The sequence below is a fragment of the Polypterus senegalus genome, chromosome 1 (genome assembly GCF_016835505.1).
Source record: "Polypterus senegalus isolate Bchr_013 chromosome 1, ASM1683550v1, whole genome shotgun sequence".
Taxonomy (NCBI): Eukaryota; Metazoa; Chordata; class Cladistia; order Polypteriformes; family Polypteridae; genus Polypterus; species Polypterus senegalus.
In genome coordinates this window covers 61769034-61787636 of record NC_053154.1, presented here as the reverse complement: position 1 = coordinate 61787636, position 18603 = coordinate 61769034, and the positions used below count along the sequence as shown (strand labels likewise).

Sequence of the window (18603 nt, the reverse complement as noted above, 5' to 3'; positions counted from 1 at the left end):
TGGTTTTCACAGCATTGAATGACACATCAATGTTGAATTTTCTGGATGAAAATAAGCCAAATTCTTGTTCATGAAAAGACTGAGATAAGGATTCTAAGTGTGATCAATGTCTCTGATCTCTCGCCTGTTTATTTCTTCTGTTTGTTCTGGTTTAGAGTAACCGGTTGTCTTGCTTTTTCTTGAAAGATTAAGCCTCTGAATTTAACGTAATGGCCCTCTAACTAAGCTCTTGAGCTCTTCTCTCCTGGTTGTCATGCCACAAATAAAAAAAAAATGAAGAAAAAATATTGAAACGGACCAGGAGATGAAAAAAGAATCAATGACTAAACGTGCTGAAGTAACGACCAGGAGATAGCAAGTAACCCAAACAACAAAGTCCAATATGTTGTAGCGGGGCTACATAATAAGTATTTGTTTTATGTCTGTGTTGAGTTGCGTTTTGTTTTCATCGTCCCGTTTACTATCCTGTATATACGGTATGTGCATCAGTAAATGTTGTACCCATAAGTGAAGAGGGGAAGGATGATAGAGAACCCCGGGATGGAAATTGCCTATTAAACTCACCAGATACATCCGGGACATTCTATAGTTAAAAAAAGAGGAGCGAAAGGGAAAAGAGGAAAGAGAGAGAAAGAGAGAGAGGAGAGAAATCAAGAGGAGAAAGGAGACAATTTACCTGTTCACTTATCAACTCATCACTGCCGTTCATTGCATCATTCCACTGCTTCCTTTTTCAACATCCGAATTATCATCAAGACAGCCAGAGCCGAGAAACCCCGGGGTTCGGATTCATACCAGATATTGCCAGGACTTTCACAGTGAGATCATTTTGTTTTCAGGAAGGAGCACAATAACAGTACTGTCAGTATCAATACCGCCACACTTTATTTTGGACTCATTTATCACCACGTTTTCAACTGCCATGTATACAGTAACTAATCTGTGCTTGTGCTTGTGTTCTGTGTTTCTATTTAGTGTTTAGGGGTAAGGAAGGGTTCGTTGTAATTATTTGCATATTTGTGTTTTATATAATAATTAGTCACTGGTGTCATTGGGATAGGGTGTTTTGTGCACACATATTTACATTATTGAATATTTGTTTGTCTTTATCATTTACAATATATACATGTTTGATTTTAAATTCCCGTCTTCTGTTTGCTTGTTATTTTGTCGTGTGGGGAAAAAGTACAACTTGTAAGGACTACGGCTTGTTACTAGATCAAGAAGCCTCAGATTATCCAAGGAATAGTCTTGGTAGTATAGTGGCCGGTCTGGGTAAGTGGCCGGCCGTTACAATGTAACCCGAAAACAAAAGTAAAAAAAAAAAAAACAAATACGCAAATCCCCAAACATCCTTTTGGCTAAGTATCACCATGAAAGACTTTTCTTGAATCCTAAATCTTGGACGCCACCATCTCAAATCCCCCCATGAAGATGGCATCATAAGGCGAAACTTCCTGTGGTGGCAAAGAGCCATATTTTGAGACAAAATGGAGGAACATGTGGTTAACAAAACCAGCAAGTATTTAAATAAGCATATATGTATATTTGTAACATGTAATGCATGAAACTAAACATGCCCAAAAGATCCAACAATAAAAACTACTACATAGAAGTCTTCAAATCATAAAAGCAGTTCGTTTTCAATTTACTGTCCTTGTGGACACACCATTTGTTTCCAAAAGGCCATTATACCTACCACAACTGAAGGAGGAGCAGTAGAACAAGGAGAACCACATCAAGTGACCAAGACACATGAAAAGGCAACATGGCACATCCACACTCTAAATTAAGGCCGTGTCAGCTTAGATTTTCCACCGATTTTCAATCGTAGCCTTCATTTATGTAATTTTGGGCAGTTGGCATTGCGTGCTCCCGTAAAGGCCAGCTGTCTATTCTGACATACCCAGTGACTCAAATCAAAAATCAAACAAGTAGTGGTGGACTCTGTGTGCAAGAGAGCTGACATCCATCAGTCATCGGGAAGTACAACGCATATAACACAATGGCGACGAATAAGAAACACGCATGTTTCAGACCTCACAAACAGAAGAGAAGCTTGTCTGTCGGATGTCTCATGTTTTTTACGTCCCATGCTAGAATTGAAAAAAGAATAACAAAAAGATTACGATTGTGGTTAAACTCGCCGTTCCTGTTAACGCTTTGTATATGCCATGACTCCCTCAGGAGGCCATTACAAAAAGAGTTGAGCATGGCTGTACTGAAAGGTCGTCATGCAGTCGCATAATGTGACATATCCAGCGATTTTCAGTCGTGTAAACTGATATGGTCCAGCGACGAGATCAGCAGCTGCACTCGGGGAGTCTGACAATCCCAACGACTAGAACATGAGTTATGTGACATCGGCTTTACTGGTGTCAAGTATGTCACAAGCTCTCATGGACCTGTAGAGCTAGCTTTGTCGTGGAATGTCTGAGATTTTCTTGTAGAAAGGTAAGCTTTCAAATCCATATTTATTTTTATATGAAGCAGACATTTTCTTCAGGTTCTCAAGTACTCTAACCTGGAATGATTTCACATTTGAATCAAAGTATATACTCTTGTTATAGAGGACATCTTGGCAAATGTAAAAAAATGAATAAAACTAATCTGAATAAAAAGAAAAATTACAACAGAAAAAAATAGCCAAGTATGACCAGCTCTGGGTGGAGGTGAAGTTAACAATGAAGTTTCGTCACTACCTTCTTAGGCGACGTCTTCGCATTCGCATGGATGGCCATTTTAATTGAATCACCTGGAAGGCATTTTCAAATAGAGAACTGGGGAACCCCAATCTAACATTTATACCCTTTCAGTGAAAAAGAAGGTAAGTCTACCAAGCAAAGAAGATATCTGCACCATGCCACAGAGTGCATGTGCTCACTCCCAAAACCTCTAATGGCAACACAGTCAGCTTATCAGTGCTGTAGTGTGAAAGTGAGCTCTGAGCATTGGAACCCATGGAAAGGGAAGGCCCCATGGAGGTAGGGTGGGAGCAGACCTGAACAACAAGGAACACCTGCCAAAACACTGCACTCCACCATTTACCAGCAGAAAGGGAAAAAAAGGAAAGACCTGAGCTTCTCAACACTCTAGTCAAGGAAAAACAGACGCGCGTCCAGCCAGAGCTCATGGCCTGAACTGGTCAAGGAGTCCTGTATTGCCACTGGTAAGGAACTCTGAAAACACTTTTATGCCTAGGGTTGTTGGTGCTTCAATGTCTATGGACTGATGTCTTTCAGTGCTATCTCAGCTCACTCCCAAACATCACCACGCTTGATCATCTCGAAGAAGGGAAACACACTGCATACCATCTGACCTTCTCACTGCAAGGATGAAATGAAGGATTAGGTGTGTCATTTTAGTTAAGAAGCTAAAGCAGTAAGGCCATCAAGGTAAAAGGAACAGCTGTTACCTTCATGTACAAGACAAGTGCACTGATGGATGCCTTTTTACATTTCCAGAGCCAAAAATAAAACCATCTCCATTACAGATACAACTGTGAAGAAAACAGGGAATGAGTTCATTACACACTGAAGCACAACTTGAGATTCAAAATGGCTAAGGTCCAGGTTTTTAAAGTGACCTCGCTCCATGACTCTTGTCGTGTGCTGCAGATTACAAAAATGAATATTACAACATGCCATGGCTCCAGTAGTGGTCAGTAGGAAAGCCATCTGTAGATAATCAGATGCATTTCTGAGACCAACTAGGATCGACACCTGCTCCGGCCTACTGCCACACAAAGGCCTTCACCACACACATTCTCAGCTTCACTGCAATTCAGCTAACGGCTTCAGAGAAATGTCTGCCAGCCTCTGGGAATCACTTAAAGTGGAAAGTCAACACAGTTTGTACAACGACCTGGAAGACGGCTTGAAGTGGAGATTTAAAAAGTGACAACAAGGGGTAAGCAGTGACCATCTTAGGTGACTCACTCCAGGATGACAGGGACCGGCGCTAACCACCTTAGTGTTTAAAGAACACATTCAACGACTCTCATCACAGGAGTGTCAGCTCAGACTGCTCTGCCGACAGCTTTCCTTTCCAGCTAATTTCTTTGTCTCGGTTCCTTCTGTTAATTGAATTTCTCGATTAATTATGAGGATTATTTCTTTGTCCTCCCTGCAGTCCCTGAATAACCAGTACTATCCATGTCTCAACTCTGTCACATTCACTAAGATGACGATTATCCTCACAGCCTTTGGAGGATCAAAGTATACATGCTGGCATTTTCACTTTTTTATTTTTTTATTTTGCCAGAGCTTAGAAGAGACCATGCAGCTTTTCAAATGGATACGTGAACCATGCACTGGAGTGGGGGATCTTGCAGCAGCCTCAAACCCAGAATGAAGCCAAGAGGCCAAAACGCAAACCCAGAATGAAGCCAAGAGGCCAAAACGCAAGCCCAGAATGAAGCCAAGAGGCCAAAACTGATCATATTTAACCCAAATAAAGTGCAGTAGAAAGGATGAGCAAAACTGTCCAAAAAAACAAAAGAAGAGCAAACAGTGCTTCGTCTCCAGGGCTTCCTCAGCTCTTTGGCCCCCCTTTCTACCAGGCAGTCTGGCTGCACCCTGAACTTGGATTTCTCACCTTCCATTCCTCTTTCTTTACTTTGGTCTTCTCCTGTCCCCAACTCATCACCTTACTCCACAATAAGTGAGATTCTGGATAACTGGCGCCATTATTATCACTTGAATTACTTCAAAGTTCTGAGCATTTCCGTATTTATAACAGCAACTCCAGACTTGAGCCCCTTCAGGTGGTCCTGTACTACCAGGGAAGAAAAATAGCTGACCAGGAGATGAATGAACCAGAAATCAAAGCCAGAAATAATAATAATAATAATAATAATACATTTTATTTATATAGCGCCTTTCCCATGCTCAAGGCACTTACAGAATATAAGAAAGAACGGCAAGGTATACAGTATATAGCATAGTACAAAGCAAATAAATAAATAAAGATGATTAAGGCAGTAAATTCAGAGAAAGCCTAACAGACAACATCATTGATGGTCTAACACACACACTTACAGGTTACATGAGCATCTTGACAGAGACGTAAACTGAGAGAAGGGGAATAAAGTCAAGTAGAGCGAAAAGCCTTCCTGAACAGATGAGTTTTAAGTTGTTTTTTAAAAGAATTCATGGAATCAGCTGACCTGATTAATTTCGGTAGGTCATTTGAGTGTCTTGGCGCTATACAGCTGAAGGCCCATGTCACCCATGGAGTGTAGATTAGTGTGGGGCACAACAAGATTGCCAGAATCAGAGGACCTTAGTGGGCGAGCAGGCACATAGTGATGGAGAAGGTCACTGATGTAGATTGGCACAAGGTTATTTAAGGCTTTGTAGGTTATTAGTAGGATTTTATATTCGATTCTGTAAGACACAGGGAGCCAGTGAAGATGGAGCAGGATGGGTGTGATGTGCTTGCTGCTGCTGGTTCGACTAAGGACTCTTGCAGCCGAGTTTTGAATAAGCTGGAGCTGAGATATAAGATTAGAAGGGGCACCTGCTAATAGCGAGTTACAATAATCTATGCGGGATGTGATAAAAGCATGGACAAGTTTCTCAGCGTTAGAAAAGGGGAGGAAAGAGCGAACACGGGATATGTTATGGAGGTGAAAGTAAGAAAGTTTCTTGATGTGATTTATGTGGGCGGAATAAGAAAGGGAGGAAACAAAAATGACACCAAGATTCTTTTCAATGGAGGCAGGTCTGATGAGATCACCACCAAGATTGACTGGGAAGGAGCTCATTTTATTAAGTTGCATTTTAGTCCCAATTTGCAGGAGTTCAGTTTTGTTGCAGTTTAATTTTTAATTAGTTTAGTTTTAGTTTAATTGGATTAAAAGCCAGAAGTCTACATGACCATCATCAAGCCCTTCCGTGAGAACCCTAAATCCAAAGAGGACTGTTTCATTTATGTTAGGTAGAATGCCCAGAGGGGACTGGGCGGTCTCAAGGTCTGGAATCCCTACAGATTTTATTTTTTTCTCTAGCCGTCTGGAGTTTTTTTGTTTTTTCTGTCCCCCCGGCCATTGCACCTTACTCTTATTCGATGTTAATGTTGATTTATTTTGTTTTATAATTGTGTCTTTTGTTTTTCTATTCTTTATTATGTAAAGCACTTTGAGCTACTGTTTGTATGAAAATGTGCTATATAAATAAATAAATAAATGTTGTTGAGTTCTGCTCCATCCAGGTTTTAATTTCACTGAGAAAGCTCTGGTGAAGTTCCACTTTTAACATTGAAGTAGAGTTGAGTATCATCTGCATAAAAATGATAGCCCAGTCCATAGCTATGAACAATATGGCCAAAGGGAAGCATATAAATACAGAAGAGAAGAGGGCCGAGGACAGAGCCCTGAGGAACTCCTTGTGTGACTGCGCTGAGCTGGATCTGCTGTTGCCAAGACTAACAAACTCTTGCCTATCAGTCAGATAGGACTTGAACCACTGGAAGGCAGTGCCAGAGATACCCAGCATGTAGAATGTCATGTCTAACCTGAGTGTCAAATGCTGCACTGAGGTCTAACAGAATTAATATGCTGGTTTGTTCAGAGTCTGCTGCCATAAGCAAATCATTGGTTACCTGTAGCAGAGCAGTTTCACAACTGTGCTGCACCCTGAAACCAGACTGAAAGGGTTCCATCAAATTATTAGACGTTAAGTAATTGGTGAGCTGGGAGGCTACAACGTGCTCAAGAACTTTTGACCAAAAAGGTAAGTGGGAAACAGGGAAACAGCAAGCAGAGTCATTACCAAGGTTGAAACTATGGAGAGAAACTCCGTTACACAAAACCACAACTCCTAGTCAAAGAAACATGCAAAATCCTGAAGCCCTGAAGTCTGACGTCACTCACAATATCATGAGGGGAGACGGGCGAATCTTCCAGGCAAAAACTCAGCCCCACGTGCAAAGCGTTTCCTATTTCTAATGTGTGCTGATTTTATGCAACAGTATTTTAGCAACAAATGCATGCCTTTTACACATTTGGAGCATACAACTGGAGAACAGACGTGTGGATTATGTCACACGTGCGATTTCTTTCTTTTTTCCATCGATGTTTTTTACTTCGTTGTACAGCATTGGTCACTGATGGCTTCTGTTACTTCATAAAACTTTTTTCTGTCATTCTACATGAAAACATAAGATTACATTTTTCCCTCGGTTCAAATGTATGGATGGAGTACTCGTTTAAACTAATCTGCATTCTTGCTGTAATTTATAACATTTGTATTTTACCTGAAAACGTGTTGTGCCTGCTGAGCCTGCGTTCAGTGAAGCCACAGCAAACTCAGAAGACCCATTCCAGTTTGCTCCTTTCTCCGTGTATTCGCACTCCTTTGAGCTCCATGCCTTAAACGAAAATGTGCTGCAGAAATAAAGGCCCTTCTTACTGTTTTCAAGCCTGCTTATCCAGCTCAGGGTCACAGGTAGCCATTGTCACCTGCTCTGCAGCGTAGTAGGCAAGATGACAATCAGGCCTGAATACACTTTTCCAAAACATTGGCTCCTTAATGGCATCTAAAAGGGCCGTGTAGTCTCTTGGATAACCAATACATGATAAAGAATGACTTGACTCTGGAAAGAGTTCTTTGCGTATGAAATTAGTCCTTTGGGCTTTGAAACGATTCGTAGCCTGTGGACAAAACAGAAGCGTTTAATGTCTAGTAGTCTACCTAGCAGGATACTGAGAGGCCATGAAAACCGAAACGTACCCCGTGTTCTTGCAGGCAGCGAGAGTCCTTTTAAAATTGTAAACTCACTCTGATTCTTCAGATCTGTTATCATCTGTTTATGCTTACTTAGGAAATCTGTTACGGTTCTGCTGTACATAAATGAAGATTCTGTTTTGAGCCTTCATTTGAATGCTGCTTTTAGGGAACCAAAACTGATTCTCTTAAGGCTTTGGTCTAAACGACCACATTGAGTGCAGGGTGCCAGGCCATCACAGGGACAATTTAGAAATGCAAATCAAGCTAAAGTACGCGTCTTTCATAAGATCCAGCCGACGTGTGATCAGGTTTCACTCAAGAATCATTGGTGCCGTGGGCCGCCAGCATCTCATTTATGTACACACAACAAGCTTCTAAAACCTGACATTTCACTTTCTTAACTTACGCTAATTCACAGGAAATGCAATGTGAAGCGGAGGTTTCTCCTCAGCCCCTGAATGCCTGTCCCGTTATGAACAGAGTTTTGTAGGAGACATAAGAGAGCTTAAGTGCTACATAGGGCTCCATGGCCACTAGGGGGGCTTCACATCTGCTCAGCCTGTCACTAAAAATGGAAAAAATGTAGACCCCGACATGCCATTTTCTAACAAACTTAATTCTGACAAGGGTCGTGGTGTGGGGCTGCAGCCTATCACAGTAGGCATAGGGCACAAGGCAGGTACAACCCTGGTCAGTGTGCCAGTCCATTACAGGGTGAACACACACACACCAAACACACACTAGGGCCAGTTCAGTGTTGCCATGCCTTTGGACAGTGGGGGGGAAACCCACACAGACAATGGGGACAACATGAAAACTCCACACAGGGAGGACCCGGGAAGCAAGTCCTTGTCACCTTAAGGCGATCTGAAAGTTGACAAATGACCAGCGTGCGGACCCCCAGCTCTTCAGTCATGTTGCTTTCAAGGAAGAGAAAGACTCCTTACTTTTTCCAGGTGACGACATGCCTTTGTGACATCTTTTACTCTAGCTTGTTAAAAAGGTGACACCCTGTGTGTGTGCGAACGGCAGCTCCAATATTCTATTCCTGCTATCGGCTGTTCTGTCAATTTAATGGCACTAAAATGACATAACGGAATTTAAGGACGGGGGACATAAAGCACGTCGTAATCCGCCACTTCAGGTCACTGGTGCAGGGAGGGGAATGAGGCAGGAATCCCCTCTGCACTGGTCACACACCAGCACGACTCCAGTTTGACAGACCCAGCACAAGTGGTAAGTAAGCAGGATGAGTTGGAGTGAGACAGGGAGTCCAGTGACGTGCCGGCGCTAATCACTGCGCCACGGACTGCAGTGCCACACGAAGATGAACCGCCGGCTCGCGTAACGCCCTTAGGCTTCAGTCCTGAGCGCACCACCAGCTGACCACGTGTCACATCAGGTCACTTCCATGTGGTTAAGCCATCTTGGACACCCCTAAACGTCGTTATCAGCGCGTCCTGTAAACGACCGCTTAATAAACACCTGAGGCGCTTTGGGGTGTCAGAGCTCGGCGTTCGCCCCCCAGCCACACGCACAGCTTAACGGACTCGTCACGCCGGCTTGTCAACGCGGACTTTTGCTCACAGCTCGCTCGCCGATTGGCCCCGCAGCCCCGGATGGCCCCGCCGTTGCTTAGCAAACTACGCCAGAGTGGAGATCGCGCGAACAATCGCAACATTCCAGCAAGAAAAACAACACCAAACAAACGCAGGGGTCGCCGAGGTGTCCACGTCCAGCCCTGCGCCCAGCGATGACTAACGTGACAGGAGCAGAGTGCGCGGCGATACGCGCGAGGCAGGCTGGCCCGGCCCCAGAAATCCAATGGTGGCGGAGCAGAGGGTCTCATTAAGTCAAGGAGGGCTTGGGGGGCGTTGGGGTTTGGGGGCATGAGTAGAGAGGTTCAGTCATCTTCATTGATAGGGCGCCGTGCACACTGCAGTGAGAGGCGGAACTGGATGGGGGAAAATCTGAAGAAAGTCGAGAGAGACATCAAGCAGCACAGCGCAGGACTTTTAAAGAAGAGCGGCTGGCAACCTGCCATGTTAGGACAAGCTGGGGTAGACACCCACCCTGTAAGTTCCCAAACATACCACCCACCAAAAGGATCCATGCATTTGCCATATACGCGTATGTGTATTAAAATGGGGGTACAAAGCTACGTCCAGAAGCACTGGGTGTAATGCAGGTGAATACCTGGGATTGGCCAGCAGTCAATGGCAGTGCCACCCACTCACTAGTTTACTTTATGAATGATAATCTTCACAGAAAGAGAGACAAAGAGGGACTAAGTCCAGCCTCATAGCTGAAGGTTAAGCAAGAGCAAACCCTGGATGGGATGGCGGTCTACTGCATGGCCTCAATTTATCTGTTCATCGATCAGTTCTAAAAGCAGGGAGCTGCAGACCACCCTGAAAGCAGCAAACACCAGGAAAGAAGAAACCCTGGAGGGGACACGAGTCAATGGCATAGATAATAATAATAATGTCAACATCTACGTTCATCACTTTACTTAGTGAATGTTCCTGTTTAGAGACAGACAGGCTCACCCTGATAGCTGTGGGTCAGACAGAAACGAATCCTGGATGAGGTGCCAAAGTACTCGAAACTCGGGACATGCCAACCAAGATTCTATAATTAATAAATACAGTACGAACAATTTAGGGCTTTGGGAAAACAAATAAGGAAAGTAAAACCCATGACACTGTGAGAAAGTACATTCTTCGCATTGGACCTGGGGGCGGGGGTACTGGACCAATACAATGACACTATATACATTTTAATAACAACAAGAATAGACTGGCATCCCATCTAGAATGCTGCCAACACCCCTCCACCCCCACCCTCCCCTACACACACCCAATCTAGAACTGATCCCTGCCATACATCCAGTGTGCATCGGGTAGGCTCCATCTCTTTTAAGGTCACAAAATGCAAGGCTGAGTAATTACAATTTACTCATCTAGGATATAAATTGCATGCAAGCAGAAGTGGTAGACTGTTAACTCAAGTGTGACTCCCTGAATGAAAAAGAGACACAATATGGAGACTCCAAGTGTTACACATGCAGACTTGAGTACAATAATACATTCTGTTTAGATAGATAGATAGATAGATAGATAGATAGATAGATAGATAGATAGATAGATAGATAGATAGATAGATAGATAGATAGATAGATAGATAGATAGATAGATAGATAGATAGAGTACTTACAATAGATAGATAGATAGATAGATAGATAGATAGATAGATAGATAGATAGATAGATAGAGTACTTACAATAGATAGATAGATAGATAGATAGATAGATAGATAGATAGATAGATAGATAGATAGATAGATAGAGTACTTACAATAGATAGATAGATAGATAGATAGATAGATAGATAGATAGATAGATAGATAGATAGATAGATAATAAAAGGCACTATATAATAGATACTAATAGATATAATCATTTTATTTAGTCCCCAGGTGGATATTTTGGCTTTTTACAAAGCCTCTTCACATAAACAAACACATGCACAGATAGACCCATATAGCGCCTTTCCCAGGCTCAAACGGCAGGTTCATCTCCACTGTGCAGGACTTCAGCTCTGTCAGCAAACACAGCATTACGTTGCCCAGTCCACTCCACACTTCCCTCAATGGCCTGGTCCTAAACTCTGCCAGCTGAGCCACATCAGGGCACTGAAGCTTTTGATCAGCCACGAACAGGAAAATAGCGATGTGACACTGAATGTGCCGGCAAACTCTGTAAAGCTGATTGATTGACAGAAATGAAACATAAAGTAAACTGGAAAGCTTTCAGACCATAAAAACATAAAACGAGTCGTCACCACACTTCACTGACGTACATCTCCTGAAAACAGAGAAATTCTGACCAAACCAAAGCTCAGCAACTATGGCTGGGCAGCCACACAAGTCACCACAGGAAGATCTAAGCAGTGGCCTTACTTAGATGTCATCCTAGGGTGGGCATCTGCATATGGGGGGCAGATTAAATTCTGACAAAAGCTAAAATTGATTTTTCACTGGACGGGCATTGCCCCCTGGTCCACACATACATTAAACTGACTAGAGACAATGTGAACACTGAGACATGGAGACACAAATGTATTGGGACAAAAGATCTTCCTGAGTTTACAACGACAACAAAGAAGTGTAGAAGTCAAATATGAGCAGCAGGCCAGAGAGGAAGGGCTGGTCACTCACTAAGGGACGGTGAGCAGATGCTCTTCTGTAAAGGATAGAATTATCTAGCAGACTCAGGACCACTCCATCTTTGACCAGCTCTAAAAAGCCAAAACACAAGTTTGCTTATTTTCTCAATTTCTCAGTCTAGTTTTTCCACCAAAAATATGCTTACAATTTCCAAAGTGACCCCCTTGTTCCTGAAATTCTGCTGCGATAGGCCCAGTGGACTCGAGGACGAATGGCTGGATAGATGAGGCTCTTGTGACCTTTGAGTAAAACAACACTTGATGTCCCCCTCGGTGCCAGGCATTACCCCCTCAAATGTACATCGATCCTCATTCTGCTGGCCCTACCACAGGTTACTGGTGGCAGTCGATTTACCACCACTGGAAGACCAAGTGATAAATGGGGTACAGTAACCTGAGAGCACAAGAACTCTGCCAGGCATGACATGATGTCCTCTCCTTCCACGAAATAACCAAAGGCACATTCATACTGCGCCCAGAGACACAAAGAGCAAGTGCCATTCTAATTATCCCTGTGAAGTTTGCTGTCCATAGATGGGCACCTGACAAAAGCACTCTTTTCAACAAAGTTTTTATTTAACGGAAGCCATCACCACCTCGCCAGTCCAGTCAGGCTTTATGTTGACATCGATTTGCTTAGCTGGCACTTTTATTCAAGGCAACTGACAGAGAACAAATTGTTCGCCCAGAAGATTTTAAATTTTTCTATAGCCCACTTATTATATGCAGAGAAGCTGGGCAGGAACAATCCCTGGACAGGCCGCCAGTCAGTCCATCACTGGGCCAATTTACAACCTAACCTGAACATCTCTGGATTCTGGGAGGAAACCCTCATGGACGTGTGAATATATGCCAGCTGCGCACAGAGAGGGCCTGACATGTGAACGGCGGGCTCCTTGTTGCACCATCACTGCGTGGCCCAAACAAAAAAATCAGACGCTTTGACATTTACGAATGAGAAGCCTCCTTCAATAAAGAGCGAAAATTAACTTCTGGTTAAGAAATGGGTTGGAATGAAACCTGGCAGCCCATATGTCCCTAAAGACCTGAACGTGAGACTCGCGATACATTTCCGCCTTTTACTACTTATCTTTGACTTTATTTGTGTAATTTGCCGTTGTGTTTCTGAGAAGCGTTTGTTTCTGCGCCACGGGCTTCTTCGTGTCACCAGCAGTGAGAAACGCGATTCTAATTCTGGGGGGGTAATGACCCGCATTTCTACACAGGGTGATCAAAAGGGGCGTACATGGGGACAGCGCTTTGGGGCTTCGAAGGTGGGTCTTAATTATTCATTTTGAAATTCACACTGCTAAAAGCCATACATCCAAAAAGTTTTTGGGTTTTTTTTTCCTCGCAATTTTAATTCACATTTTAAGAGATCCGACCGCGAGTGGCGCCAAATGTAGCGAGGCTTGCGCTTTGTTTCATTTGCCAGACAGAATAAATAAACACATACATCAGATTCACATATAGCGGTTACCGCATAAAGAGCGCCTTTCTCCGCATTGTCTTGAATGGACGCGTTGTTACCCACTCATCGATACCCAAAAGCAGGGGCAGCAAGCGCACCTCAGAAATGCCGCAAATCCAACTGCAGACAAAGAGGCGGCACGCCGAGTCAGTGAAACCTGACAGGTTTCGCATCAGTTGCACACCGAACGTGAACTTACCGTCCATAGCCAGCGCAGGTGGCATTACAGATAAAGCCATTCCAACCGCTATCAAAGCCTTCACAAGCATTCGGTGGAAGACAGGTATATTCCAGCTGGGGCGATAGGAGCATCCTCTGACACCTGCGCCAGTCCGTGCGAGGCATCCCAATCCGCTCCGACGGTCCGCCGCACAAACCCCCAGCTGTGGCTCACGCGAGTTAGGAGCGCCCCTCAGATCCGAAGCCATTTGCGCATCCAGAAAGGTAACAACGTAAAAAAGGCATTGGATCACTCCGCAGAACGTACTGGTGAGACGATTTAAATTGGCCAACCAGGTCCCCCGATAGCAGAGAATGTTAGCAGAGACCTCGAAACGAGAAAAAAAAAAAAAAAGTCTTCTCAGATGGCAAAGCCGGCGCCGTGCATTATAATAAACCTGTTCCAGTAATCTCCTCAAGCGATGTGCCCTTTTATTTTGCAGATTGCTCTGCCCGCGATTTTGAAATCGGGGGTGTGGTCATCGGCGTCCCCCTGTTGCTGTGGGATGCGAGTGTGTTATTGCAGTTTGGAGACGTCATTTCATTAGGAAAGAAATCACGTACCCGGCAGAATGGATCAATGCGAAAAACAGCGCGCTAGAGCGCCGGCGTTGGAGCGCGCATGGGCGCACAGGCGACCCCTGGCGGTGCGCTTTAGTAGCGCGATCTCCTCTCCGCAACGGGAAGATTTCGGTCAGTGTGCGTGTGTGTGTGTGTGTGTGTGTGTGTGTGGGATCTGCGCTGCATGCGCAATGTGCGCCGTGTTTAAAGTGGGCTCTATGTGTGTATTGTGTGCTGTGTATGTGATCTGCGCTGTGTGTATACGTGAGCTTTATGTGTAATGTAAGCTGTGTGATCTTTATGTAATCATGGACGTCGTAGTGGAGGGAGAAAGGGTAATGATTATCCAGGTCCAACCGAGGGGCTTTGGGGATTGGGGTACTTCGCAGCCTGGAATGAAAAGTTTGTTTTCGAGATGAAGGGGCCCCCAGAGGCTGCTTATGTATGGAGCCCAGAGTTCTGTGCTACACCCCTTGTGTAATGTGCACTTTGTGTATTGTATGCGGCAAGAGAGAAGGCAGAGCGTGTCCCAAAATAGTTGGGGTGCCAATCAGACAAACCCCGTTTAATTAAAAAATAATAACAATACTAACAGGTGCACACCGTCATTACTAAAACAATAAAGGGAGTAGGCTCTTATCGCCCTCTGGTGGCGTTTTCTGCAAACTATATGTTTGGAGGATTTCCTGACAGTCGAGTTCTCAGGTTCAAATGAGTCGCCACCTTCTTAGGACGTCTCCCTTTTATATTGGCCATTCTGGAAGGGGGTGGGCTTCTATGGCTCTGTTGTCCTCATGGGGCATTTTCTTGGCATTGTGAAGGAAAAAGAAGACAAGACTGCTAGCAACAGGGTGGTACCACATGCCTTTTTTGAGTTTAACTTTGAATTTACCAGAGGGACCAGATACAGACCAGATATAATACTCATTTTCACTGTTATGCTGATGACACCCAGATCTACCTTGCTAGTAAACTCACCTCTTCTTTTCCACCATCTTCGATTATTGACCGCATTGCTGAAATTAAATCTCAGGTTTCTTCAAATTTACTTAAATTAAACAGTGACAAAACTGAGGTTCTCCTCATTAGTACAAAATTATCATTATCCAAAGGTGATAAATCTTTCCCTTGTGATTGATAACACCATTGTTTCCCCATCACCTCAGGTTAAGAGTCTGGGTGACATCCTAAACAGTACTCTATCCTTCCAATCTCATTATTAACATCACCCGGTCTGCTTATTTCCACCTACGTAATATGAATCGCATCTGCCACTCCCTCACTCTTCATACCACAGCTATTCTTGTTCACAGTCTTGTTACTTCTTGGTTGAACTACTGCAATTCACTCCTCTTTGGTCTCTCTAATAAATCTCTTCATAAGCTTCAGCTAGTCCAGAATTCTGCAGCTCGCATCATTACTCGAACCTCATCTATTCACCATATTACTCTGGTCTTGCAGCAGCTTCATTGGCTCCTGATTAAGTTTCGAATTGATTTTAATATTCTGCTATTAACATTTAAGGCCATTCATAACCTCGTCCTTCCATATCTATCCGACTTTCTTCATGATGCCATTCCCTCCGTAACTTTAGAATACGGGTGTCGAACTCCAGTCCTGGGGCCTCATGTATAACGCCGTGCGTAGAATTCGCACTATAACATGGCGTAAGCACAAAAGCTGAAATGTGCTTACGCACAGAAAATTCCAGATGCAGGAATATGTGCGTACTCCAACTTCCACGTTCTTCCGCTCCATAAATCCCGGTCAGCGTGAAAAGTAACACACGTGCACGTGCCTTCTGTCCCGCCCCAATTCCTCCTCTTTGAATATGCAAATCAACATAAATAGCCCTTAAGCTCAGTGTTCTGTGAAAAGGCAATGGCAAAAGTACGGGGGTAAGTAGAAGAATTTCAGTGAATACCAAGTGGAGGCAAAGGAAAGACATACTACTGTATTTGTTGGTTTAAACAGGGGTATAAAAGGAAGTTGATCGAGTGACATAGCGTGTCGGAGAAACTCGTAAGCTCAAGTTCAGAAAGTTGCACAGCGCTCAAAATAAAAAAGAAGTTGTTAGATATCAAAGTCGCCGTGAAAAGGGGAGTCGTAGCCCACCGTAGCTTATTAGAGTACAGAGAAAAAAAAATAGGGACACAGTGGAGAAAAAAGATCGAAATGTCAATTTTAATCTCGTAGTTTATTTTGTCATTAAAGTAGAACATCATAAACGTAATCTTAAAATTGTTTAATTTACTAGTTTCTCAAGTCCCATCGTAACTAAAGTAGCACGTTAAATGCTTTGTTTTGTATTTGATCTTCTATGAGCCCTATGTGTGTGAATCACTACGTGCTTCTTAAACAGGCTTTATCTTCCTCCGTCAGAACACAGAATCCATTACATTCATGATATTACAGCTCTCTGAATAATTAAAATACTGAGATGTATACTTGATATCATTTTCAAGCTGATAGGAGTTAAAGCACGTTATTAAACATGGGAACATGGTGGCACAGTGATTGTTCATGTCTCACACAAGATGCTGCTGTGCCATGCGCGACCTTCGATGAAATAAGTTATTTCAGCAGTACTGTCTCTTTCAAACGTACTAACCCCCAATTCCTGTCCTTACTTTTACTTTTCCAAGTAACCAATCACCACAGAATCAGCTCTGTAATAGACGGTAAGCTTAGAACACCGATTCTTCAAAACCTTTAAGGAACATTGAAATATCTTTGTAGTACGTGTTTAATTATTCTATCCTTCCAGTGTCGCGCCAGTCCCAGCAAGAATACTGCGCGAGGCAGGAACAATCCATGAACGGAGCACCAGCTCCTCGCTAGCACTGCGCCACCATGTCCTCACATGTTTAATTATTAACAACTAGCAACTTGGCGCGAGCTACGCTGCACGTTGGATGACCACAGCTGAAGGACTCAATCGTAAGGACCTCTCGTCGGGAGTCTCATTGACACGCTTTTGCCTCTTTCTTTCGCGATCACGGCGTAATCTGTCTTGTCTCTCTGTAGGGGTTTCAGTTGCCTTTCGCAGCGGCAGAGACGCGTCGTTGAGCTAATCTGTGTGAATGCTGAGTGTCCGTTTCTTGCGAGCGACTGTCACGCCTTTGCCTCTTTGCTTCGTGATCACGCTGTAATGTGTCCTCTCTCGCAGCAGCAGGTTTAGTTGCGTTTCGTTTCATCATTGTTCCGTAAGGTCTCCTCTGTACAAATGCACATGGGTAGCTGAAGACGGAAAGGCATAGTGGGCATAGTGAAACACACGAATTGGTGATTAGGGGAACCATCCGACTCAGACGCGGGGCTCGAAATACCCAAGTGCACATGTTATTTATAATTTAATTTTTTTTTTGTTATGAACTTCCCCAAAAGAGTTGATCCCTGTAAATAGTCAATAGTATATGAACAATATAATCTGTTGTAGTACGGGCGTTAATTAGCGTCACACCTCATAACCTGCATACACCACGTGTTTGGCTGTAAAGCTAGAAGCGCGGTGGACACTGTCAGGGTAGGTTGTGGTTTCTGTTTCTTTCGTGATTTTTTTATTTCATTTTATTGATTATTTATTAGGCAGAGGGGAGAAGACGTTAATGTGACGCTCTGTCTATTTCTTTACTTTTGTTTTGAAAAGATTTTCGGGAACAGGAAAAATTAAAGTAAAGGGGAAAGAACGGAGGGGGGTAAGCAGGAATTCTGAGAGGGGACGGACTGGGGCTTTTCTACGGGGCGGCTATACAGCCAAAAGGAACGTGGACCCGGACACGGACACCGCGCTGGGCTTTTATTATATAGATATAGATTATTTAAGTTAAGTTAAAGTTTTATCTGCATAATATTTTTATTATATTTTGCTGCATTTCATCTTAAAAATAACATCGTCATCATACGTAAATACGCACTTTATAAAGTGGCTCAGTTTGTGCAATATTATAACTGTATCGCAAGCTTACAGTGAGGTGATTGTACTTATAAGTACAGACAGTTCTACAAGGAGCACTTGATGGACTGATTGAGTGTGTTTAGAGTTCTTGGGATTAAACTGTTTCTGAATCGCGAGGGAAGGCTCTGAAGCGTTTGCCATGTGAGAGCAGTTCAATAGGCAGCATGGCTGAGGCAGTGTGTGCTTGATGCTGTATACTGATAATTCTCTTTCTGATCAGCTGCTGTACAGCTGTAATTCACACTCAGATACAGTGATATAAATACTCTGAGTGGTGCAGTGAGAGTAATATGGAAAAAGATGATCCTCTGTGGCAACTCCTAACGGAAGCAGCTGAAAGAAGAAGAAGAAGGTGCAGTGAGAGCAACAACGCTAAAGCAGTTATGGTGTTTGGAATAGTTTGGCCATTCTGTGGACCATTATATTGTTACAGGATAA

General features: G+C 43.5%; 1 protein-coding gene across 2 annotated transcripts in view; it reads right to left on the bottom strand.

The window, feature by feature from the left end:
- The window catches only part of LOC120526604 (UPF0606 protein KIAA1549L-like), a 339744-nt gene extending 325538 nt beyond the window's left edge, over positions 1–14206 (bottom strand). Inside the window, exon 1 of one of the 2 annotated variants that reach the window (XM_039749775.1) lies at positions 13627–14206. In XM_039749775.1, coding sequence (XP_039605709.1) covers positions 13627–13855 — 229 coding nt within the window. In that variant the 5' untranslated portion in view covers positions 13856–14206. The remainder of the gene's footprint in view (positions 1–13626) is intronic. The other variant, XM_039749769.1, reaches the window with a different exon arrangement.
- Between the last annotated feature and the right edge of the window lie 4397 nt (positions 14207–18603).